A 26,128-nucleotide genomic window follows, 5' to 3' on the forward strand; every position below is an offset into this window, starting at 1 on the left:
TAACATGGCATATGTCTAAGGGAATGCAATGCAACAGAACAAAGAACAAATCAGTTGAACTCTGTTTTATCCCGAGCAGCAAGAATGGGAAAAGTACTCACGTTCCACAAAGTAAGAGCTAGCATCAATCTTCCAGATGATCTGGCCCCGATGAGAACCATTGACTCCACGGTTCTTATAGTCCAAAAAGTTTTCTGACAAGACCTCATCTATATTCCCAGGAAAGAAAGAAAGCAGAATAGAAAAATATATCAGCTAACAGCATATTTAGAAAAAAAAAAAAGATATTAATGCTACCTCCAACTCAACAGAAGAAAAGGCACCTGGAATCAGAATCGGAGAGCTAGAAGTATCCTCAGGTACCCTCTGAACCAACCCCTTCATAATGCAAGAATCTCCTCCCCACTCTGCAATACTCCCAAGATCATCTAGCTAGTTCGTGAACACTTCCAAGGACAGAAAATAATTGCTCCTATGGCTGTCCATTTCACTTTTGAATAGCCCTTACATGTGTGAAATCTGAGTGTGAAAATCTTCTTCCTAAAACTTTAAGTAGCTGTTCTCTACTGGGGTCTGTGAATGAGCCATAAAGAAAACATCCAATCACATTTTCTATTTGGGTCCCAGTCATCATAGGCCCCAACCTATAGCATCTCTTCTCCAGCCTGTATACCTATCATCCTGTAATACCCGAGACTCATTCATGAATTTATCCACCCATCCTTCATGCACTCATGCATTCATGTGACAGATATTTATTGAGACTGAACCATCTGTTATGCTGGGGAAAATGCAAGAGCCATGGTTGGGCAAAACCAAGATGGTCCTTTTTGAACGAAAGCTTACAAACAATTGAGGATACAGACTTTAAACACTAAGTAAAGAAATAAAGGTATTGTTACAACTTGTGATGGCAGATAGGAAGGAAAAGAACAGGGTGCTCTGACAGGGAGTTTCAAGGAGGGAGGCCAACAGGGGTTCAGGGAAGCACTGAGGGATAAAGAAGCCACAAGGGTAGAGATGAGGGTGGGTGTGTGGAAGGCGGAGAGAGAGGCCCTAACGTGGTGTCCAGGGCCCAAGTTGAGGGACAGTATGGTGGCACTGAGAGGAGCTTGTGGGGGACTATGTATTTTTCCTTTCCTACTCTTTCTCTGCTCATCACATTGCAACTGTCAATATCCTTCCTACAGCTGGTGTCCAGAGAGGAACACAGCATTCCCGGAGAGGACATATCTCTGAAGACCCAGCTGACTTCCTCCTCTCTGGTTCTAGACCTCATGTTTTCAGTGCAGACTAAGACAGGGATATGAATTTTACTTTGATCATCTATGGGGCCCTGGCAGTTTCCACTTCACCAGAAAGTAACCACTTGAGCTAGATGGATCTGAGGCTGTGGAAAAACCATGTTTAAGAATCCAAATCCACCACAGTGATGGGAGGAATTGAGAGAACTCAGGGGCTCCTGAAGGCAGGCCCCAAGCCCCAGCTCTGCAGAGAGGAGCTAGGTCATTATTGTTTTTCTAACTAAGATACCCTGAGGTTCACGTCCTGCATCTGACAGGACTGGGAGAACAGGCTAGAATGAGATGCAAAGAGGGCAGGGCTTATAGCTAAAGGACCCAGCTCTCAAGGCCCTTTGTGCCGTGGACCAATGGCATCACCTGCAAAGTAGGGGATGGAGTCCTAACAACTAGGACCTCCTAGTGGAGGATTAAATAAGATAACTGGTCAACGTGCTTGTGACCTGCCATGTTGACTGCACATTTTTGGCTGTCTCTTCTTTGGCAAAGATGATTGGGCAAAGCACAACAGTCTGCTTCATTAATGGCAAGAACTCTTTGCATCCCTTGGAAAATCACTTGGTTGCAAAATTTGCCAGTCTTGATATTCACAGTGTGTGCTCACAGCCCTGGATGGGCTACTAAGATGATTGCATAATATGTCTTTTACAGTAATTGCCTCATTTCTGCAAAAAGGGCACAATATTTTCCTAGCTCCCTGGGTCTTCAGCACAGATATAATAAGTCACATCCAGATACAGATTTGCCTCATTATGGTAATTCTCTAAGGAGAGGTATTTACTTGAATCTATCCACTCTGATCACCAGAATATTCATTTTAACAGTTACAATCAGTTATCCACGTAAATAATACCTAGAAAGGGGATGTTCATTCACGTGTTAGGCAATTGTGTAGTATTTCCTCCACTTTACACATTGTGTTAAACCATGGGGACACACTGGTAAACAAGACATGGTCTATGTTCTCAGAAAGTTTCTAATAAATTTGGGGATTTATTCAAGAAAATAGACAATTTCATTAGATTACAGTAAGTATATAAGAATGGGTTAAATATCAAGGAAGCTCAGGGGCACAAATGAGAAAAGGATGGGGTGAATACTGTCAGAATGGCTAAAATTAACAAGTCAGGAAACGACAGATGTTGGCAGGGATGCGGAGAAAGGGGAACCCTCCTACACTGTTGGTGGGAATGCAAGCTGGTGCAGCCACTCTGGAAAACAGTATGGAGGTTCCTCAAACAGTTGAAATTAGAGCTACCATACGATCCAGCAATTGCACTACTGGGTATTTACCCCAAAGATACAAATGTAGGGACCCGAAGGGGTATTGCACCCCAATGTTTATAGCAGCAATGTCCACAATAGCCAAACTGTGGAAAGAGCCAAGATGTCCATCGACAGATGAATGGATAAAGAAGAGGTGGTATATATACACAATGGAATATTATGCAGCCATCAAAAGGAATGAGATCTTGCCATTTGCAATGACGTGGATGGAACTGGAGGGTGTTGTGCTGAGTGAAATAAGTCAATCAGAGAAAGACATGTATCATATGACCTCAATGATATGAGGAATTCTTAATCTCAGGAAACAAACTGAGGGTTTCTGGAGTGGTGGGGGGGTGGGAGGGATGGGGTGGCTGGGTGATAGACATTGGGGAGGGTATGTGCTATGGTGAGCACTGTGAATTGTACAAGACTGATGAATCACGGATCTGTACTTCTAAAACAAATAATGCAATATATATTAAGAAAAAAAAGAAGAAGAAGAAGATAGCAGGAGGGGAAGAATGAAGGGGAGTAAGTCGGAGGGGGAGACGAACCATGAGAGATGATGGACTCTGAAAAACAAACTGAGGGTTCTAGCGGGGAGGGGGGTGGGGGGATGGTTTAGCCTGGTGATGGGTATTAAAGAGGGCACATTCTGTTTTGAGCACTGGGTGTTATGCACAAACAATGAATCATGGAACACTACATCAAAAACTAATGATGTAATGTATGGTGATTAACATAACAATAAAAATTATTAAAGAAAGGATGGGGTGAATAGGTGGGAAGAATCTGAAAGACCAAATGAGGATGGCAAAATAACACAATTTTAAGAAACTGTCAGTTGGTCCTAATAAATAGCCCATTCTCTTACACTAATAATACTTCATAACAAATACCACACAAGAAAATAGAATAGTCTACATTCTTGCCTGGACCATCTGTGCTGAGAGGTCAGCTCCTTCCCCAAAGGCCTTTATTGCCAATTGTTAGAAAAGTTACTGCTCTTTGCTTGGAAATCCAAGTGTATTGTGGGGGTCAGATGCAGAAAAACAGAATCGGTCCAGATATTTCATGCAAAAGGGGATTTAATGCAGGGAATTAGGTTTTGGAGAAATGGACTCTAGGCTGGGCCTCTGGGAACAGCCCCAGAATAAGAGAGTAACTCCAAGGCCCTGCTTCTGCCTCACTCAGAGAGGACTCGTGGGAACTGCTGCGTTCAAGAACCTCATAGAGCAGCTGTAGCCAGTGAGCAGAGAGCGACCAGCCTGTGGCAGAATGCGTACCTGCCACCACCACATTGCCCATGAAGCGAGTGAGCGGACAGCAGGGCATCACGGTAGAAAGCTGAATTTCTCAAAGCCATGCTTGAGGCAGCCACAGGCTAACCAGTAGGAGGAACCCCAGGGTTCACTTCCTCCTTCCTCATCTTGCACAAGTGCACCTGACGAAGGGACCAGTGTGCATGTGGAAGATGCTTGCACAGGAGTCTGAAACATGTAAGTTTTGGGACCAGATTCTGCACTAGAAGAAAGCACTGGAGAAGAGAAGAGATCTGAAATGGATGGTGGGGGCCCAGCCAGACCCTTTGCCACCCTGAGGATTGGCAGTCCCTGGGTCCTATGTCCCAAAGTTCTTTTTTTCATATTCTTTGTCATGGTGGAAGTCCTTTTATGGGAGCAATGTATGTGTAATTACAGGGATATTTACAGCCCCCTGAGGCAGGAAGGCTAGGCTACCTTAATAGGTATGTGGTCTTAGGTATCTTATTTTTTTTCTTTAAATTTTTTATTGTTATGTTAATCACCATACATTACATCATTAGTTTTTTAAAATAATTTTTATTGTTATGTTAATCACCATACATTACATCATTAGTTTTCGATGTAGTGTTCCATGATTCATTGTTTGTGCATAACACCCAGTGCTCCACGCAGAATGTGACCTCTTTAATACCCCTCACCAGGCTAACCCATCCCCCCACCCCCTCCCCTCTAGAACCCTCAGTTTGTTTTTCAGAGTCCATCGTCTCTCATGATTCGTCTCCCCCTCCGACTTACTCCCCTTCATTCTTCCCCTTTTACTTAGGCACCTTATTTAATCCCTCTGTGTCTTTGCTTCCTCACTACAACATGGGTACACTATTAATACCAACCTCAAAAGTCTGTTGTGAAGACTGAGTGAATGAAGATAGGTAGTGGTCTTAGAACAGTGTCAGACATCACTAGTAAGTAGATATTTCTGTTTACAGTCTGGGCTAACAACAGGGCCCTCTATGGCAAAGCTCTATGATTAACATGCAAAATCATCAATAATAACCTGAAACATTAGCTTAGGCCAGTACCGTTTAAAGTTTTGTCATTACTCATTCTGTACAGAACACATAGAGATGTATTAAGTTCCTTAAAAAAAGACTGTATTTGCTAAATGATACTTCTTCTAGCGTGTAAAATCCCACTCCCTGTTCCACAGTCTGTAATAGAGAAAAGATCTTTACAGGTTGTTAAAAATTTGTTTCAGAAAGTTCTAGTGAAGTTTACAGAAACAGCACACCTGAGAAACATGAAGTGTACTTCTCTTGCTTTGGCTTCAAAATGAAAACTGAAGCTATGCCTTCTATACCCTAGTCTGTAATAGAAAAGTGTACAACAGAAAGACTATTACTGTTGAGAGCAGCATGGACAACTGAGCACAGAATCAGTTAAAAAGGAGAATTGATCCACTACCTACATCTCCTAAGCCCAACAAAGAAAATGCAACCTGGCTTCCACTTCTCAGAGGAACTCACGTCTTCCAATAATCAAATGGGGGCAAAAACACCCTTGACTGAGAACATCTGGTCTATGATTAAAAGCACTCATCAGGCGCCTGGGTGGCTCAGTCGTTAAGCATCTCATGGTCCCAGGGTCCTGGGATCGAGCCCCACATCGGGCTCTCTGCTCAGCGGGAAGCCTGCTTCTCCCTCTCCCACTCCCCCTGCTTGTGTTCCTGCTCTCGCTATCTGTCTCTGTCAAATAAATAAATAAAATCTTAAAAAAAAGCATTCATCATAAGAACAATATAATTTTTAAATTGATAGATCTATCTAATGGAAAGAAGAAAAAAACAAAACAAAAAGAAAATGCAGTAAAGAATATGAAGAAATGGTAAAAATAAATCTTAATATAACAGTAAATACAATAATGGAAATGTGCTATTGTGGCCAATTAAAAGCCAGAGACTCCTAAATCAGAATATAAAAGCACACACAAATGGCTACATTTAAAAAAAGAGTTTGAAAATAAAGAAAAGTAAAAGATTAAGCAAATATGGAAGCAGAAGGAAACTGAGAGACTAATCTTAAAATAGTTTTAAAAAAACAGAATTCAAGGCAAAGAGTAGCACAAGGAACACAGATCTGTAATAATAAACTAAGAAATTGTAGAAGAAAAAGATCATGAACATTTATGTACTTGGTAATTCACATCAACATATACAAAGCATAAAATCTAGAGAAGTGAAGGTAGAGATAGATAAATTAAGATTAAAATTTAAAAAATTTTACTAGCAGTTTTTGACACACTCCACTCAAAAATCAGAAGAGACAAAAAAATCAGAATATACATGATTAAACTTTCTACATATTAAATACACAGGAGAGAGAGAAAATCCTTGGTTTGCAGGGTGCCCTATGAAGTGAAACTTATATCAGAATTGTTTCCTTGCTCTGCAAGTTTCTTGGAAACTGTTACCATTGTTATCTCAGCTGTTACAGAACTGGGCAGAATGAGGACACAGCCTTGGGATGAAGTTTGGGAATTAAGGTAATTTGCTATCACACATCCAGAGAACAGAGCTCCCTGACAAGGTAGATCAAGACATGAAGTATCGATCAACAGGCAGTAAATGTGCAATGTCTCATCAATTCTACTCAATGATTCTAGAAGAAAGTTCTGTTTTCCCCTCTACTTTGGAGATCGGAAACCTGGAGCTCTTTCGATAGTACCTGGCTGGGGTACTACATCTGGCCAGTGGTAGGGCATGATTCTAAACAACGTCACACTGTCACTGAAACCACGTGATCTTTCTCCATTCTGTGTCACTAGGAGAGAGAGTCCTTCATTACACTGTATCGAGCTCATGAACCACTCCATAAAGGAGGTCAGCCAAATGGGATTTCACCGACAATAGTAACAATGGTGAAGCTACTGTCCCTGCCCCCTCACTGGGTTCCTAAGTGGGGTCAGTGAGAAGGCTACACATCCCCTTCCACATCCAGGTGTCTCACTCTCTCCCCAGTCATGTTTGCCTAGGAAGCTCGAAGGTCAGAGCTGACAGCATCACAAACCTGGCCTCACATGGGCATTTCATTTGTCCGTGGATGCAGAATGGTCCCTACCTGATACTGCACCAGGATGTGCTGAGCTGACCCTATGGGCAGCACGGGGTCTGCCACCAGGCCAGGGAGCTCTGTGGCCTTGGGAGCCACTGCACTGGTATTACGTCTGTGGCAAAATGACAGATTAAATTAAATCATCACCTCTAAAATTTTAGGCCTACATCAGTGATTTGATCTTTGGCAAGGCACTGCAAATCTGACAGATACTTTACTAAGGACCTACAAATTATGAGCTCTTAAAGACTCACAGATAATTTTGGATTTGGAAATTATTTCTGAAATGCTATGTTGCTGAAAGTGTTGGCGTTTTGAATTAAATAACTTCACAGTTATATATATGCCGCTACTATGAGAACAAACTGTCAAGTTAAGATTCTAAGATGATGAGCTGTGTTTACTTTTGTCTTCATCAAAATGTCATGTTAACACCAGATCTGATTCATTTCCAGAGTTTCACGACATTCGATGCTGCTGACCACTCCTTCCTTCCTCCACCGCCTTCTCTTGACTTCTGTGACGTGGTCTCCTAGTTTGGTCCTAAGTCTCCATCCCTCCTCTACCTCCTTTGTGAGCGCATCCTCTGCCCGTCTCTCTGACAGAGGCTTTCTGGTGCTCTTTTCTACACAATCCACAGTGACCTCATCAACTCTCGGGGTGCAATTACCCCAAACCTCCACCCCCGGCCCGGATCTAGAGCTGAGCTCCAGATCCACCCATTTTTTGCCTTCACTTTGGATGAATGTCCTTGGGTGTCATACCTTCCCCCCAACATATGCTCCTCCTCCAAAGGTTCCCTGACCTGGGAATGAATGGCATTAGTACTCACAACTGCAGGAAGATACAGCTTTAAAGGGTTGGTTCAAAACTAGATCTGTGGCCAAAAATCTAATTGCCTAAGGTGCTAAACAAGTAACATTCATCATGAAAGTAGGGATGGGTGGGAGGGAGACTGGCAAAACTGAAGGGTACAGACAGGCTACCCGAAGCAGCCAATGCTTAACTTTAGTGAACTAAAGCCAAGTAGAATTATGGGCTCAGTCTGCCAAATTAAGGGCTTTTATGAAAGAAGCTAGAAATTCGGATTTCAATGTGAAATCTCTACATTTTTCAATGTTGATAACTAATCAAACTTAAAATAATATAGGCTAAAAATATGTTTGGGGGGCTGTTATTTTACAAGCTCTGTTTTAGATTGATGGTATCCAAACAATTTTATTCAAGAACTATTTTTTTAAGCAAATTAAATTTTACCTAAGTCCAATTCAGCTAGTAACCACTATTTGTGTACAAATTTAAAAAATTACATTTCTCCATCTTTATAATAAAGTGTGTATTGTAAATACACCAGCCAAGCTGATTTCAAAACCTTTATGTGAGCTAAAAATGTTTCCCTGATAGATAAGATCCCCTTTATTTTATCAGAAAAACAGTCCACGGTTATAAAATACTCATAACAATCCATTGGTTCCTGTGATATTCCATGATTCTAAACCAGGCATTGTGTGTCCGAATGTGTAAATTGCTCCGTGCACAGACTGACAGCAGAAGGCCTGGCCTCCTCTGAATTTGAGGCCCGACTCTAGAGACTCCCCAGCAACCACACCTTCATTTCTGATTAACCAGTGTAAATGCACCAATTTCCACCAACCCGATTCTATCATGTACAATAGATCAAATCTATTTTTCAGGTGATTTCAAATTTGTGAGCTCTGTTTTCTGCAGCACACAGACTTGTGTATTTCCCTCTCAGCTATCACTCTGTTCCCCAGCCTGCGGTGTGCTTGGGCTCACTGTACGTTGAATCGAGTTACATCTTTTGAATACAAAGCAGTAAGAATGTTGAAAGAGCAGGTGAGAAGAGGTGCATGATTATGTTGGAAACAAAGTGAAATTCCCTGCACAAAGATGGGTGCACATCAGTTGTGTATATGGTGTTGCTTTGGTCTTACGAACATACGGACTTGAAAACAGGCTTTTGATATTAACTTATTTGTAAGTAGAAGAGCTTCTGTACTTGCAAATGGTAATGACATTTGTGTTGAACCACACCTGGCCCTTCCATCTTACACTTTTCTTCCATTGAATGGAGATAGCAAGAGAAACCGCAGTACATGGTCTGCAGTGTGTTGGAATTTGGCATATAACACATTTGACTGCAAATTGTGTGAATTTGTTGAAATATTAAAGCATATGTAAAAGTGAATTGTGGATGATACACTTGTTGAACACCCAAACCACACTGCGGAGACCATTTTGTCTGCAGCACACTGTTAGCTGGTCTGGCTAAGGGCCGTCTTACTCACCAATGAGATACATGCCAATCCAGTCTCCAGCATCCACTTCCTCCTTGATGTCCCAGTGGATCACCAGGTCCTGTGAGTGCCCTATGGAGTAGTAGGAGCTGCTGACCATGAGTGTGGAGCGGCTGTCCGAGGTGACCAGGTCGGTGTCACTGGTGGAGCGGGGGATGGTGACGGTGCCATGGGGGCCATTCCTAATGGCCATACTGTGGAACTGGCCGGGGTTGTAGCTGTGACGGAGTGGCTCCTTGCACCGGCGTCGATTCTGGGAGTTTCTAGATGGAGATGCCATGGCGGCCAGGCCTAAAAACCTGTTCTGGTACAGATTCTGTGGGGGCAAACAGACAATTAACACCAGCTGCATAATCATGGTCTTCACAAGTTAAGAAGGATGTGCTGGGAGAAATGAGCTGTGAGGGAGCAGCCCTCCAAGGAAGATCTGAAATACGGCCTAGAGCATCCTCCGCAGGCTTCGCACAGGAAAGGCAAGAACAAAAATGCAAGCTCACCAAGGGGCTTAAGATTCTCTCTCTCCCTTTCCCTCTGCCCCTCCCTGCTCTTGCTCGCTCCCTATCTCTTAAAAAAAAAAAAAGACAAAAACAGAAACAAAACCCCCAAAAAAACAACAGAAGAGGAGATTAAGACCAGAAAATGTGTTGAGTCATGCGATTTGGATCCCAGGGACAGTTACTTACTGCACACATCAATCAGATGCAAGTTTCTGTTTACCGGTCATGAGGCCCAGGCCTCAGCGGCGGTCTGCTCTGCTCTTTAGATTACATAAGTCTGTTTAGCAGTCACTTAGGCCTGCACTTTTTCCACCCTCTAAGACCAGGGCACTTGTAAAAAGTCCATTAATCTGATGAAGCACAGTGTTGGCATTCTCCACCTCAGTCCTTAATGGCCATGTGACAGGCCTATTCGTTCATTATTTGAGTCTCTTATTAGGAATTCCTCAGGCCCCGCTGGTGGTAACCATGGCATTACTATAGGCAGAAAAGCCAGACTTCAGAAAGCATCTCATCATATTGGTACCATATGGTCTTACTTTTTTTTAAATGCTTGTCATTGTGACAGTATGAAAATGGACAGACCCCGGTGTTGCCTGGAAACCAGTCCTTCTCTCAGAAAGCCAGGCAAAGCCCAGGAAGCATGAGCCATCCACGCACTCAGCAGGCCCCCTGGTTCCGGGCAGTTCAGAGAGGACATCGCTAACCTGACCATCCTCTGGGGGGCTTTGTCCAGAGACCTTCATAACATCTCCAAAAAAGAAAGGCTGTTGCTAGAGCATAACATTTCTGTAGTTTACATACACTTTGTGTGGACAAATGACCTCTTACAGTATTATTATGGAGATTCAAAACAACTTGGAATTAAAGAGTCAAATTTATAATTACAGGTTAAAACAAAGTGGGTGCAGCACCTACCAAATTCCAACCTGTGCATCCCTAGACATTTTACTTAATCTTCCCGGTCCTCAGTTTTCTCATTTTAAATGGGTTGTTGTCAAAACTTAATGAGGTCATGCAAATCAAGCTCTTCGCATAGTAGGCACTCAAGAAATAAAAATCTACTAAAATACTACTGGTATTGCTTTACTAAGCCTCACTGAAACATAGGTCCTGGGCAGTTGGCCGGGCTCACTCACTGGCCAAGGATGCCCTCACCTCATCCCCAGAGCCCTCACATTTAATTCCTTCTGCAACAAATCCACAGATTGTTTCTAGTCATGGCCCCGCAAGTTTTCTTACAAAACTGAAATTCCAAGCTTAAACAGTCTAGTGTATTTATAAAGGTACCCTATATACCAGTTTTTTGGAGGGGAAGGCTCCCTTTATCTGTAAGGTTTATGTTTGAATAAGATGTTTTTGCATTAATGTTGAGGCTGAGGGAATTTTATCGATGTAGTATCAGCCGGCGCCTCAAAAAAGATTATAGATTCCTTTTCTCTTGTTGAAGACACTTCTGCTGTGGTATTTTTATTGGAATTCCCTGGAAATCAGGCAACTCTCCTGAAACTGTCAAATTACACTAGTGCTCACTGTCCACCTGGTGGGAACAAAGGTATAGAAGGGAAACATCAGTCAAGGAAGGCATTTGTCAGTAATTTACTGGATTGGAATAATGGTATTTGCCCAGAATAAGAAGGGCAGTTTCAAAGCTGCTCCTTTTAGACTGCGCTCCCCCACCCTTCCCAACCCCATCTTTGTCCACACCCTCTCCATTTGTACTTGCAGGAATTGTATTTCTGCTTCAAGATTATGCCCCAGCGCCAACTCTGCTATAACCTCCCCCTGCATCCTTTTCTGATTCCCCAAAATGTGGGCCTCAGCTCTCTGACCCCACAGGAATCCCCTTCCCCTGCAGAGAGTATTACTATATTATTGTTAGTTGACCAATTCACACACATCCCTAAGCAGTGAAGACTTCAAGCCAGTGTTCGCTGCTCTTTATATCCCCTGGAACTGGCCTGACTTCTGGCACCAAAAAAGGTCCTCAAAACTTTAATTAATATGATTTTATTCAATGGTGCCCCTTCTCTTTGCGGAAAGGGTTTAAGTTTGCTATTAAAAAATAGATTAAAAAATAGATAAAATATAGTAAGACATAAGTTAGTAGATAGTGCAGAGAAAGGAGAAAATAAAGAGACAAAAAGTTATGTACAAACTATATGCCATCATGTCCCTAGACAGGTGTTATTGTTAAAGACTCACAACAGCTGCTTCTTGAATGCAGCAGGTGGATAGTTGATTCCCAACGTGCGATTCCTTTGTGGCTACGTTTCCCCCGGGGCATTTACAAGTGTTCCAAGCTCACACTATAGGCTCATCCAGCTGGAAGAAACAATTTAATCATTCTCTGTCCACATCTGAACTGTGGGAGATAGAGGAGGATCTGTCCTGTTTTTAAATAGCCCTGGATAAAAGACCATTCTCTTCCTAGACAGTGATTTCACTGTCCTGCAACCTCGCAATTCTTCCTAATCTCTAAGGCAAATCTCATGGGACAGAGACCTGCCTTCTCCTTCCTCCCTGCAAAGAGCAAGTGTGGCTTTCCGATTATCTCTGAGGAGGACGTCAACAGTATCACTAAATTGCTTCCAGCTTTTTCTCCATTCTACTAAGTAATTCGAATGTCTTTTATTTCCCCTTACCCTGGTGATGGGTAACAGACGTGGATAGGAAACCAAAAGAATATTAGTAACAGTTTCAGCGACACTGTAATTTTCCAATTATTGGTTGTAAGCAAGGGTCTCTAGTTATGGGCTATGTTAAGCACAGATTTTAATTGACCCCTGAAAAAGTGAATCCAATGAGTGAGCCACTGAAGACAATCTGATCACATTGTGACCTACTTCATAGGGAGTAAGATTCCATTTGCTGGCTTGTTTCCTATTTGTAGCTGAGGATCCAACAATGATGTTTCGTTTACTTATTTTGCTTTCCAACTTAAATAACTCAAATTGTTAAAATGTTTTTAATTAAGTGATATGTTCTTGGATTTTTAAAAAATCTTGGAACAGGTCTTGCATGTTTAATGTTTTAAGTTATTCTTATGCATTATAGTACATAGCAAAAACAAAACATGTAAGGAGATGGAATCTTAAAAAGTTGTCACTTCTAGGAAGGGGACATGTTATGGATTTTTTTTTTCAGAACACAAGAAAACAAAAGACTCTGCTGTGTCAATTTCTGACAAAGTCATTAATAGCTTTTCTGTTTTGAAACATATAAAGCTGTGAGTGAGGACCATCTCAGAAATAAAAAGAAAGTGGACAAAAGGCATTATCTATAATAGAGAAAATGGTTCTTAAAAATTGCCTCTACACTAAGAAGTCAAAAACAATGAGTGGAAAACAGAGGCCCTGAAGGAAACCTCATCAAAGTATATGAGATGAGGTTATAGAAAATGGCATTATTTAGCTGGAAGAAGAGCATAATAGTTTTTGAGTTCAGGAAAAGATTTTATTTTGAGTAAGTAGATGCCTGAGGCTTTTTTATCCTACACTCAGCTCTGGTTATGCCATCAGGGAGGTAATGGAACTTAAAAAAAAATTACATGTAACTTTTCTCTTTCTACAATGGATTTGAGAAAATTTACAACAAAAGAAATGTACACAAATAGGGAGAGACCAGACAGAAAGCAGGAATAGCAATATGAAAAAGGGTAATAATTATGAACGTTCACTCTATGCAGGGAACTTGGTGCATTATCCTATTAAAAACCTATCAAGTATCACTATTCCCTTCTTGGTGAAAACCTAGCTCAGAATGGTGGTTAATAAACATTCCCAAGGTCCTCTTACAGCAGGAAATGGGGATTTGAGCCTATTGTGTGTGATTGTATGTGAGCACTTTTATCACTCTGAAGCACTCTCTCCAAATTATAACATGGGCAGATATACTTGCAGAAATTGATTCAGATACTCCTCTAATCTTCTTGACAGCCAAGAAGATAGAAGGAAAGCATAGTTCTCGGGGCACCTGGGTGGCTCAGTCGGTTAGGTGTCTGCCTTCTTCTCAGATCATGATCCCCGAGTCCGAGCCCCCATCAGGCTCCCTGCTCAGCAGGAGTCTGCTTCTCCCTCTGCTCCTCACTCCACTCTCATGCTCTCTCTCACTCTCTCTCTCAGATAAATAAAATAAAATAAAAAAAGGAAAGCATAGTTCTCATGATCAGAATATTTGAATTTTTTCTCCCTCCAAGTTCTTTTTTTTACTTCTATTTTTTTAAATTGAAAAAACAATTTTTTATTAACATATAATGTATTATTTGTTTCAGGGGTATAGGTCTGTGATTCATCAGTCTTACACAATTCACAGCACTCACCATTCCCTCCAAGTTCTTAATAAAATGCTTCATTTTAGGCTTTATACAGACAGCATCACATGATATGGTGACCATTATCTTTAAAAAACATTTTTTTAAAAGCCACAAACAGTGGCAGATTCTTGCACAAGTTTTTGACAAAAGTTGAGGTTATAATATAAAGAGTCTATTTGGGGCTGTGTGTAGCTGTGTTTCCTTCTGACCACATTCAAAAGCCCCCTTGGCTAATTCCACTCCTTATGCCCCAAACCTCCTGCTCTCCATTCAGTGCCTGTTCTCAACCTCACATCTCTCTCTCTGGCCTTGACACAGATAAACAGGAGCCTGAACGACCTGTTCTATCTGCAACTGTCTTACTTATTTCTTATCCGTGCTCCTCTAAAGAAGCAAGTGCCAAGAGAGCATGGGCTTTGCCCAGCCCCTTTGGCCTGCATTTCTTTTATTTTCTATTTTTTTCTTTAAATTTTTTATTGTTATGTTAATCACCATACATGACATCATTAGTTTTTGATGTAGTGTTCCATGATTCATTGTTTGTGCATAACACCCAGTGCTCCACGCAGAACGTGCCCTCTTTAATACCCATCACCAGGCTAACCCATCCCCCACCCCTCCCCTCTAGAACCCTCAGTTTGTTTTTCAGAGTCCATCGTCTCTCATGGTTCGTCTCCCCCTCTGATTACCCCCCCATTCTTCCCCTCCTGCTATCTTCTTTTTTTTCTTAACATATATTGCATTATTTGTTTCAGAGGTACAGATCTGTGATTCAACAGTCTTGCACAATTCACAGCGCTCACCAAAGCACATACCCTCCCCAATGTCTATCACCCAGCCACCCCATCCCTCCCACCCCATCCCCACTCCAGCAACCCTCAGTTTGTTTCCTGAGATTAAGAATTCCTCATATCAGTGAGGTCACACGATACATGTCTTTCTCTGATTGACTTATTTCACTCAGCACAACACCCTCCAGTTCCATCCACGTCATTGCAAATGCTGGCCTGCATTTCTACAGTCAGAAGGTAGTGGGTACTCCGTAGATGTTTTGTTGGATTGGGGCGCATCTGCCTCTGCATCCCAGAACCATGTCACGATGCTTTGCTGCTTGACTTCAGAAACCCTTCTCAGTGCCTATTTGGCCTAAAGCACAAGGCTTGTTGTCCAGAATCCCCCATTACTAGCTCCTGAATGACACTGGTAAGAAGGGAGAGGTGGGGATGAGATGAGATCCCACCCTTGGGTCCCCTTCTGTGTCTCACATCCTGAGATCCGAGTCCTGCCCGCACATTTGTACGTCTGCTTGGGAACAGCTGTGGGTGAGTGAGGTTATGCGACAGAGGTGGCCATGACCTGCCAGATGGCCAAGCACTTCCGAGGAGGAAAGTGAGAGGTGGCTGCAATGTTACCATCTCTATCCAACTCTTCAGCTCCTCACACCTGTCTCTGAAACTGTGCCTCAAAACTGTGTTTTTAGCCTCAAAGCCATGTGTTGAAAAAGCTGTTTTGTGCTGGCCATTGTGAAGAAGAATATCACAAAATTATATAAACTAATTTGTGTGGGGAAAGTTCCTTTGGAGAAGAAATAGAATCCCACACATTGCCAACAGGAAGGGAACATTAGGCGGAGGAAATTTTAATAAGCAAATCTAACCAAGTCAGGGAATATCCACTTAGGAAGTCATGATTTAACAGACAAGGGACTTGTTAAAATGACAGTCAAATGAATTTTTTTAGGAACACAAAAAACCTTACCACTAATGAAAAAAATCCAATAATAGGTTTGAGTGGAAAGGACCCCACCTCCACTTCTCTCTGGGGCCCCCAGTGATGGTGGCAGAGAGAAGTCTTTGCTCCTTGTTCCTCCAATGCCATTCTTGCTCCTTTTGCCTAAGAGAGGTGAGCAGGAAGCCTGGCCATGCTTTGCGGGACATGCAACTTTTACCACTTTGGTCAAACATGGAATTTCTTGATGCAACTCTGAGCCACTTGGGAGGATTATGGTTGGAGGTGTTCAAGAATGAAGCTGCCGAAGTCTGGGCAGTTACTATGGCCAGAATAATGGGTGGGGGACGTGGGTGAGGGGAGAGAGGAAGACCAGAGGCAGCAGGCGCCTTCCTATGTTATTTAAGGGAAATTCCTGATCCCTAGCAGCATCTCCTTCTGATCTACTTGAAAAGAAAGGTCATTGAAAGTGGTATGTGTGTGTGTGAGAGAGAGAGAGAGAGAGAGAGAGAAAGAGAAAGGCAGACAGATGGACACACTGATAGAGACAGGGGCAGAGAATGAATAGGAATGCACAGATGTCTTTCCCTTTTCAGTCTCAGACGTGTCCTTTTCTTCCTCAGGACAGTCCCATCTTGATGTAAGTTGGGAAAGTCCCTTCTTTATGTGTTGACACAGGCCAAAGTAAAGGTTATGCTTTATATTTTTAAATATATTTTTTATTATGTTATGTTAATCACCATACATGACATCATTAGTTTTTGATGTAGTGTTCCATGATTCCCCCACCCCTCCCCTCTAGAACCCTCAGTTTGTTTTTCGTAGTCCATCGTCTCTCATGGTTCACCTCCCCCTCCGACTTCCCCACTTCATTCTTCCCCTCCTGCTATGTTCTTCTTCTTCTTTTTTTTAACATATAATGTATTATTTGCTTCAGAAGTACAGATCTGTGATTCAACAGTCTCGCACACTTCACAGCGCTCACCATAGCACATGCCCTCCCCAATGTCTATCACCCAGCCACCCCATCCCTCCCACCCCCCCACCACTCCAGCAACCCTCAGTTTGTTTCCTGAGATGAAAAATTCCTCATATCAGTGAGGTCATATGATACATGTCATTCTCTGATTGACTTATTTCGCTCAGCATAATACCTTCCAGTTCCATCCACGTCATTGCAAATGGGAAGATTTCATTCCTTTTGATGGCTGCATAATATTCCATTGTGTGTGTGTGTGTGTGTGTGTGTGTGTGTGTGTGTGTGTGTGTGTATCACTTCTTCTTTATCCATTCATCTGTCGATGGACATCTTGGCTCTTTCCACAGTTTGGCTATTGTGGACATTGCTGCTATAAACATTGGGGTGTACGTACCTCTTCGGATCCCTACATTTGTATCCTTGGGGTAAATATCCAGTAGTGCAATTGCTGGATCGTATGGTAGCTCTATTTTCAACTGTTTGAGGAACCTCCATACTGTTTTCCAGAGTGGCTGCACCAGCTTGCATTCCCACCAGCAGTGTAGGAGGGTTCCCCTTTCACCACATCCCTGCCAACATCTGTCGTTTCCTGACTTGTTAATTTTAGCCATTCTGACTGGTATGAGGTGATATCTCATTGAGGTTTTGATTTGGATTTCCCTGATGCCGAGCGATGTTGAGCACTTTTTCATCTGTCTATTGGCAGTTTGGATGTCTTCTTTGGAAAAATGTCTGTTCATGTGTTCTGCCCATTTCTTGGTTGGATCATTTGTTCTTTGGGTGTTGAGTTTGATAAGTTCTTTATAGATTTTGGATACTAGCCCTTTATCTGATATGTCATTTGCAAATATCTTCTCCCATTCTCTCAGTTGTCTTTTGGTTTTGTGGACTGTTGCTTTTGCTGTGCAAAAGCTTTTTATCTTGATGAAGCCCCAATAGTTCATTTTTGCCCTTGCTTCCCTTGCCTTTGGCGATATTTCTAGGAACAAGTTGTTGTGGCTGAGGTCAAAGAGGTTGCTGCCTGTGTTCTCCTTTAGGATGTTGATGGACTCCTGTCTCACGTTTAGGTCTTTCAATCATTTGGAATCTATTTTTGTGTGTGGTGTAAGGAGATGGTCCAGTTTCATTCTTCTGCATGTGGCTGTCCAATTTTCCCAACACCATTTGTTGAAGAGACTGTCTTTTTTCCATTGGACATTCTTTCCTGCTTTGTCAAAGATGAGTTGACCATAGAGTTGAGGGTCCATTTCTGGGCTCTCTATTCTGTTCCACTGATCAATGTGTCTGTTTTTGTGCCAGTACCATACTGTCTTGATGATGACAGCTTTGTAATAGAGCTGGAAGTCTGGAATTGTGATGCCACCAGCTTTGCTTTTCTTTTTCAATATTCCTCTGGCTATTCGGGGTCTTTTCTGGTTCCATACAAATTTTAGATTTATTTGTTCCATTTCTTTGAAAAAGGTGGATGGTATTTTGATGGGGATTGCATTGAATGTGTAGATTGCTCTAGGTAGCATTGACATCTTCACAATATTTGTTCTTCCAATCCATGAGCATGGAATGTTTTTCCATTTCTTTGTGTCTTCCTCAGTTTATTTCATGAGTATTTTATAATTTTCTGAGTACAAATTCTTTTCCTCTTTGGTTAGATTTATTCCCAGTTATCTTATGGTTTTGGGTGCAGTTGTAAATGGGATCGACTCCTTGATTTGTCTCTCTTCTGTCTTGTTGTTGGTGTATAGGAATGCCACTGATTTCTGTGCATTGATTTTATATCCTGCCACTTTACTGAATTTCAGTATGAGTTCTAGCAGTTTTGGGGTGGAGTCTTTTGGGTTTTCCACATAAAGTACCATATCATCTGCAAACAGTGAGAGTTTGACTTCTTCTTTGCCGATTTGGTTGCCTTTGATTGTTTTTTGTTGTCTGATTGCTGTGGCTAGGACTTCTAATACCATGTTGAATAGCAGTGGTGATAGTGGACATCCCTGCCATGTTCCTGACCTTAGGGGGAAAGCTCTCAGTTTTTCCCCATTGAGAATGATATTCGCTGTAGGGTTTTCATAGATGGCTTTTATGATATTGAGGTATGCACCCTCTATCCCTATACTCTGAAGAGTTTTGATCAAGAAAGGATGCTGTACTTTGTCAAATGCTTTTTCTGCATCTATTGAGAGGATCATATGATTCTTGTTCTTTCTTTTATTAATGTATTGTATCACAGTGATTGATTTGCAGATGTTGAACCAACCTTGCAGCCCAGGGATAAATCCCACTTGGTCGTGGTGAATAATCCTTTTTATGTACTGTTGGATCCTATTGGCTAGTATTTTGGTGAGAATTTTTGCATCTGTGTTCATCAAGGATATTGGCCTGTAATTCTCCTTTTTGGTGGGGTGTTTGTCTGGTTTGGGGATCAAGGTAATGGTGGCCCCATAAAATGAGTTTGGAAGTTTTCCTTCCATTTCTATTTTTTTGGAACAGTTTCAGAAGAATAGGTATTAATTCTTCTTGAAATGTTTGGTAGAATTCCCCTGGGAAGCCATCTGGCCCTAGGCTTTTGTTTGTTGAGAAATTTTTGATGACTGCTTCAATTTCCTTAGTGGTTATAGGTCTGTTCAGGTTTTCTATTTCTTCCTGGTTCAGCTTTGGTAGTTGACCCATCTCTAGGAATGCATCCATTTCTTTTGATTACCTATTTTGCTGGCATACAGTTGCTCATAATATGTTCTTATAATTGTTTGTATAAGGATATGCTTTTATTTCCCAGAACCACAGTGATGCTCCAGCAGGTCATGGCACCCAAGCCCCAGGGACCCTGCTGACCACTGAGGAGCCACCTGGTGGTAGTACAGGGGAGCAATATGGCTACAGAATGGGGCAGCCATGAGCAACACCCCTGACCACCACAGGTCTACTCCTGGAGCTCCACAGAGCTGCTGTACCAAGTGGGGTGACTGTGTCTCTTTCATAGCCAGGGCACTACCACCTGCCTATAGACAATCTAGACTTCAAAACCTTACCCATAAAACCGAGTCACGCAGACTCCCAGAGTGAGTGGTGGGAGGTCATGTCCAGCCTCTCCTGCTGCTACAGAAGGGCAGTGGCCTGCCCTGGGCACAGCCAGTGAGCAGCAGTGCCATGAGTGGAACCCCAGCCCCATGGCTTGGACCCTGCTGCCTCCCTCAGGAGGGAGCATCAGGCTTGCTGAGAATGTAAGTCACGGTGTGTTTTCCTCCTCTATTCACAATCCTGTTCAGATTTGCTAAGAGGCAATGTGACCAGGCAAGGAATACAGTTCTAAGAAGGACATTTCAGCAAGATTGCAAAGGAGGTGCTAAGTTGGCATACATACCGAAGTTAATGTTCAAATATCTTATTATTTGTTGTGGAAGTTCAGGGTGCTGTACAGATGCTCTCTTAAATTCTTCCACCCCCTGGGAGGTTGGACTCAGCAGAGTTGGCAAGATTTTTAAGTAAACTGTTTTCTTGTTTTGTTTTGTTCTTCCTTCCTTTAGCCCATTCAATGAGCAAATGTTTATTGAGTCATTAGTATGTACCAGACACTGTACCAAGTATTGAGTATGCATAGAGAGATGAATTAAACAGTGCTTCTACCCTCAAAGAGTTTTGTGCAGGAGGAAAACATTTAAGCAGTCACCTTTGACACAATGACAAGGACCATGACAGGAGTGGTAGGCAAGGTCCTCATGGGAGAAAGAGAGATGCTGGAAATGTCCTCCCAGATGGGAGAACAGTGACCCTGTATTTGGAAGGAGGAGCAGGAAGGTCACCCAACTGGTCAGGGGCAGAGGGGAAATCCAATCTAAGCAGAAGGAACTCTATGTATAAAGGCAGAGCTTTACAAACAAGCATGTTGTGCCTGTGTATTCAACAGAGCTCCTCCCAGCTGCCTGCCACAGAGTGTCAGGAGGGGCAGCGAGAAGTGCTAGAAAAGGGTCTCCCTTGACACACCAAGTGATAGGACCTCCCCCCTTAGAGGATGGGAGGGCCACGGGAGATTTTTGGTCTGGGAAACGATATAATCTGTTCACCTTAGAAACATCACCCTTTATCAGTGAGAGGAGTGCAAGGGGCAAGGAGCCCACTACGTCTGGGGAAGCCAACACTACAGCAATCCCAAAAGCCCAGTCTGCCTGCAGGGAGGAGCCGCCTCAGATGATCCCTTAGTGCCATCTGTGACCCAGGCGCTAAGTCTCACTGTGGGAGGCTGAAAGGTAAAGGAACAAAGAATGGCCTGCGTCCTTGAGGGGTGTGTGTAAATGAAGGAACAATCCAAAGGCACAGTAATAGGCACCATGGACAGCACCATTGTGTGGCCCGTTTCTATTGGGATTTCGTGGCCATTGCACCCACCCCGGAGTAGGGCAGTGCCAGTGGTACTTGTGTCTAATTTTATCGTTGAGGACGCTGCATCATTTAATAACACGTGCCCCAGAATATGGTGCTCCTCAGAACTAATCAAGAGAAGTAAATTTCAGGACTTTTGCATCCTTCATTTTCAAAGCTTGGACAACACTTAGGTCAATACAAACTGAACTAGACTGACTTTCTGGAATATACTGTATTTATAATCTGATTTTGCCATGGAATACAGTACAAAGGCTATTCTTGACTATTATATAGCAATGTCACCAATAGTGTAGGAGAGCTAACTAACCTCTAAGTTAAATACACGTGAGCATGTACAACATGACCTGTTCAACACTGGAGATGTGGATGTGGTATATGCTATGAGCTGGATACAATCTAGTGATGAGAAGATACATAAACTAATCACTTCAATGTAGGGTGAAAAACAAACAAGTTTAGAGGGATTCACAAGATAGGAAGATAATTACTCATTTTGTCAGATGGGGAAGGAAATAAGATTTAGGGAGAAATGGAGAAAGTATTTTTAGGCAGAAGGAAATTATGCAAATGCATGATGAGAGTTATAAAGAATGCCCACACATGTCCAGGGGACTGGAAGACCAGTGTGTCTGAAGCAGAGGGTATGTGAAGCAGGAGCAGTGGGGAGTGGTGAGGCTGGAGCAGAATCAAGACCAATTTTAAGGCCAAGTGTTTCAAGGTAAGGAGAGAGGTGTTTCTTTTGGGGACACTGAGCCCTTTTGAAGACAGGGAAAGAAGTAGTGGTGGGCTCACCTACACTGTGCTTTCGTGAATATTGTGATGCTGAACACCTTCCTTCAGGAGCAATGTATCAGAAGTTCCTGCCAAAGCACTAGAGGAAGCACTGGCCAGGTAGCTAGATATGCACAGCTCTCCCCTCAGGAAGGTAGGGGGTAATCAGCACTGCTCTTTCAGATCACCTAGCAGGACAGAGGAAGGCGCCATCCTGGACTGTAGCTCTAAGAGAGGAGCTAATCTTTAGGAACACGAACCAGATGGCCCATTATCAGCACACAAGTGAACTGCACTAGCCATAACAGCACTTCCTTTTGTTATCAAACTGAGATAAATTCAGTGTTAATTCCTGAGACCATTTTTTGGAAGACAACTTAGAACAGTGACGAAGAGGCAAACAAATAGCATCTGGTCTCTCCTTTCTGGTTCATTCTTGTTTCTCTACCTCCCTTGAGAAGTGACATGGCCAGTTCATGTCCTAAAATGGGGTCACAGGTAATACATGCCTTTCCTCCCATCATTGTGCCCACTCCTGTGATATTTCTAATCCAGGCTACTCAAGTCCAATGCTAGCTGTCACTCATTCTCTGAGCCACAGCAGGTTGTGCCATCTTGGCACCCATGCTATAATATGAGGGCCAGCAGGGATGGCTTAAATCGAGAGATGTCTGTTGGAAAAAGAAGGAAATAATTAAAAACTGGTGCTATTAAAAAAGAATTAGGCCTATCTCCAGTGATTTAAGATAAAATGGTTGGGAGAGTTGGAATGACAGGGAGAAAAATCAACCCACCAGCATCTCCATCAAGCTTTTGACATCTATAGAAGAGAAAAAGAATTAATACAAGAGCAGGACAAAGCATTGCTTTTTAAGTGAACCACAACTAAATGGACAAAGTGTCTAAATCTGTGAAAGTCCCTTGGAAGTTCCCACAGCATCAAGATATACCCCATGGTCAAAATAGCAAATCAAGTGACCTAATGACATATTCCTTTATTATCAATTATTTACGGAAATGACAAAAGGAAGGAAGAATGCTATTTTGAAAACAAAACAAAAAAAAGGATATGTTACTTAGCGCTGTTGGCAATGGGGAAGTCATCACTAAGATTATGGCTAAAGTGGATTGGGAGCTCACATTCAGGCTGTCGTTATTCAGATAGCTGGGTTCCCTACTTGACTTCTCATGTGTAGGGACCACCCCAGTCCAAAGTCTTGCTTGGTTTTAAGAGAACATTAAGAGAAAAGAAACACTTAGCCATTACTTTTTCAAACATGACACACTGCTGAAATTCTTGAATATCTTTCATAGAATGTCCCTTCTGACATTTGTTACACCAATGAATCTTTTTGATTTTTCAGAACTAAAAAGGGGTAATCAATTGAGGCTGGTTGGAACCTTTGAATCAAGCTACCAGCAGATAGTATTTTCAGTTTTCCAGACTAAATAAATAGAATGTTTTTTTCCTAATCTGTCTCTTGGTTTGGGTGCCTGGGTGGGACCATCACCTGAGCTTGTCTATGATACACAAAAGATGCAGCTGACACAGTGAAATTATAAGCCTCAGTGCTTCTCTCAACAATTCCCAGCCACAGGGAATCTTTGCTCAATAGTGTGGTATAGGTTTACATTACATTCAATGAGAATACAATTTAATTTGATTCTTTGTAGCAATCACCAGAAGGCAAACTAGATTATCATCTGGCTAAGACATTTTTCACTCTTAAGCTGATGCCTAGAAGTCGTGGGTCTCAATGATACAGTAATATATTCAAGAGCACTCACTGCCATTTCTGTTAGTTAAAAGATAAGCTGCCTACCCAGACAAATAGAACTCAGAAGTCTAAATGATCTGGATATTTTAGAAAAAATTTTTTTCCCATTCAAGGTTTGAAATAATTATTTAGGTAACATCTCTAATTTTCTCTTTTACCTTGTAGGTGGGAAGATTAAACTTCTGTATCCTTCCAGGGAGTGACAGCCGTAGGGAGAGCCAGGGGATGTAGGGGGAGCCAGGGGATGTAGGGTCAGCAACAGAAGTATCATAAGGAGATGCCTGGGTTTCCATTCAAACTGCTCATTAGGCTTTTTCACAAAGCCCCAAGAAACAGTGGTATTAAAAGGAAAATGAGAAAATGAAGTAATTTGGGCTTCTGAAAGGCTGTTCAAGATGAAACATGAGCTCCGAAGAAGCAAGAGACACAGGTACATGCTAATGAATCTTAAGTGCATGTATTTCCAATGCATTAGCTTTGTTCTTTGCAGAGAACAAGTCTTATCCTCTCTGTAACAATGTGCTCCATGTCAGAACCTCAGTTATGACCCACAGTCAGAGGCCAACATTTTACTCTTGCTTTATTAACATTACTCGAAGGTAGCTAGAGCCACGTTTCAAAATGGCTTTAAACTGCTGAAGGTGCATTTCCCAGACAATCTTCATTTATTTATTCATTTGGTCAACAAATGCATGTGTCAAACACTGGAAAATGAACAAGACTATAAGCTATGGCATCTGCCCTGAAAGACCAGAACACACTTGTCTGAAAAATTAGTGGAGTCTTAACTACTCTACTGCTAAGGTAAGAGGTACCAGAAGAAACACAAATGCAAGGTGAGAGCGGGGCAGATATTCCTGATAGGGAGAATGGTGCATGCTGATCAGAAGGCACATATTTTAAGTCCTACTCAATTTAAGTTTGCAAATATCTTCTCCCATTCAGTAGGTTGCCTGTTCATTTTGTTGATGGTTTCCTTTGTGTGCAGAAGCTTTGTAGTTTGATAAAGCCCAATTTGTTTATGTTTGCTTCTGTTACCTTTGGCTTTCGAATCAGATAAGAAAAAAATCACTAAGACAAACGTCACATATATCCAGCAAGGAGTTAATATCCAAAATATAAGAAGAACTCATGTAACTCCACAACAAAAACGCAAATAACCTGATTTAAAAATGGGCAGAGGATCTGAACAGACATTTCTCCAAAGAAGACATACAGATGGGCAACAGGCATGTGAAAGATGTTCAGCATCATTAATTATCAGGGAAATATGAATAAAAACCACAGTGAGATATCACCTCACACCTGTTAGAATGTCTATTATCAAAAAAAGAGAAATAACAAGTGTTGGAGAGGTTATGCAGGAAAGGGAACCTCATGCACTGTTTGTGGGAATGTAAATTGTGCAGCTACTATGGAAAACAGTATGGACATATCATTAAAAATTTAAATAAAACTACTCTATGATCCAGTTAATCCACTTCTTTGTATTTATCCAAAGAATATGAAAACACTAATTTGAAAAGATACATGTACCCTTGTATTCATTGCAGGTTTATTTACAATAGCCAAGATGTGGAAACTATCACTATTTGCAGATGACATGATAGGAAATTACCACCTATGTTTTCTTCTAGGAATTTTATGGTTTTAGGTCTTACATTCCAGTCTTTAATCTATGATGAGTTATTTTTGTGTATGGTAAAAGAGACCAATCTTGTTTCATTCTTTTGCATGTGGCTGTCCAGTTTTCCCAACACCATTTATTGAAGAGACTTTCCTTTCTCCATTGTATACTCTTGGTTCCTTTGCCATAAATTAAGTGGCATAAATTAAGGGTTTATTGTGAGCTCTCCATTCTGCTCCATTCATCTATCTGTTGCTACGCCAACACCATACTCTTTTTATTACTATAGCTTTGCAGTATAGTTTGAAATCCAGCTTTGTTCTTCTTTCTCAAGATTACTTGCTTTGCCTTTTTGGGGTGCCTTCTGTGATTCCATATAAATTTTAGTTTTATTCTAGTTCTATGAAAAATGTCATTGGGATTTTGACAGAGATCTCTTTGAATCCATGAGCACAGAGTATCTTTTCATGTATTTGTGTCTTCTTCAATTTCTTTAATCAATGTCTTACAGTTTTTAGCACACAGGTCTTTCAGCTCCTTGGTTAAATTTATTCCTTAGGTATTTTATTCTTTTGATGCAATTGTAAATGATAGTTTTCTTAATTTTTCTTTCTGATAGTTCATTATTAGTGTATAGAAATTCAACAAATTCCTGTATATTGATTTTGTATCCTTTACTGAATTTATGTATTAGTTCTAACAGCTTTTTAGTGGAGTCTTTAAGGGTTTTCTATACATAGTATCTGTAGATTGCTTTGGGTAGTATGGACATTTTAATGATGTTCTTTGAATTCATTCA

The 26,128-nt window shown here is 41.7% G+C and overlaps 1 protein-coding gene across 3 annotated transcripts in view; it reads right to left on the reverse strand.

Annotated features, from left to right (window-relative positions):
- Positions 1-26,128, reverse strand: part of HECW1 (HECT, C2 and WW domain containing E3 ubiquitin protein ligase 1) — a 430,092-nt gene that overhangs the window by 233,216 nt on the left and 170,748 nt on the right. The window contains exons 3-5 of one of the 3 annotated variants that reach the window (XM_088018231.1): positions 16,055-16,063; positions 9,252-9,576; positions 102-209 (exon numbers count right to left, since the gene is read on the reverse strand). In XM_088018231.1, coding sequence (XP_087874357.1) covers positions 102-209; positions 9,252-9,540 — 397 coding nt within the window. In that variant the 5' untranslated portion in view covers positions 9,541-9,576; positions 16,055-16,063. Of the gene's footprint in view, positions 1-101; positions 210-9,251; positions 9,577-11,297; positions 11,316-16,054; positions 16,064-26,128 lie in introns of those variants that run through there. The other 2 variants (XM_028108920.2, XM_088018230.1) reach the window with 2 other exon arrangements.

Source organism: Eumetopias jubatus, unplaced genomic scaffold (genome assembly GCF_037043125.1).
Source record: "Eumetopias jubatus isolate StellerSeaLion01/CBP00866 unplaced genomic scaffold, mEumJub1_p1.0 scaffold_14, whole genome shotgun sequence".
NCBI classification, from domain to species: Eukaryota; Metazoa; Chordata; class Mammalia; order Carnivora; family Otariidae; genus Eumetopias; species Eumetopias jubatus.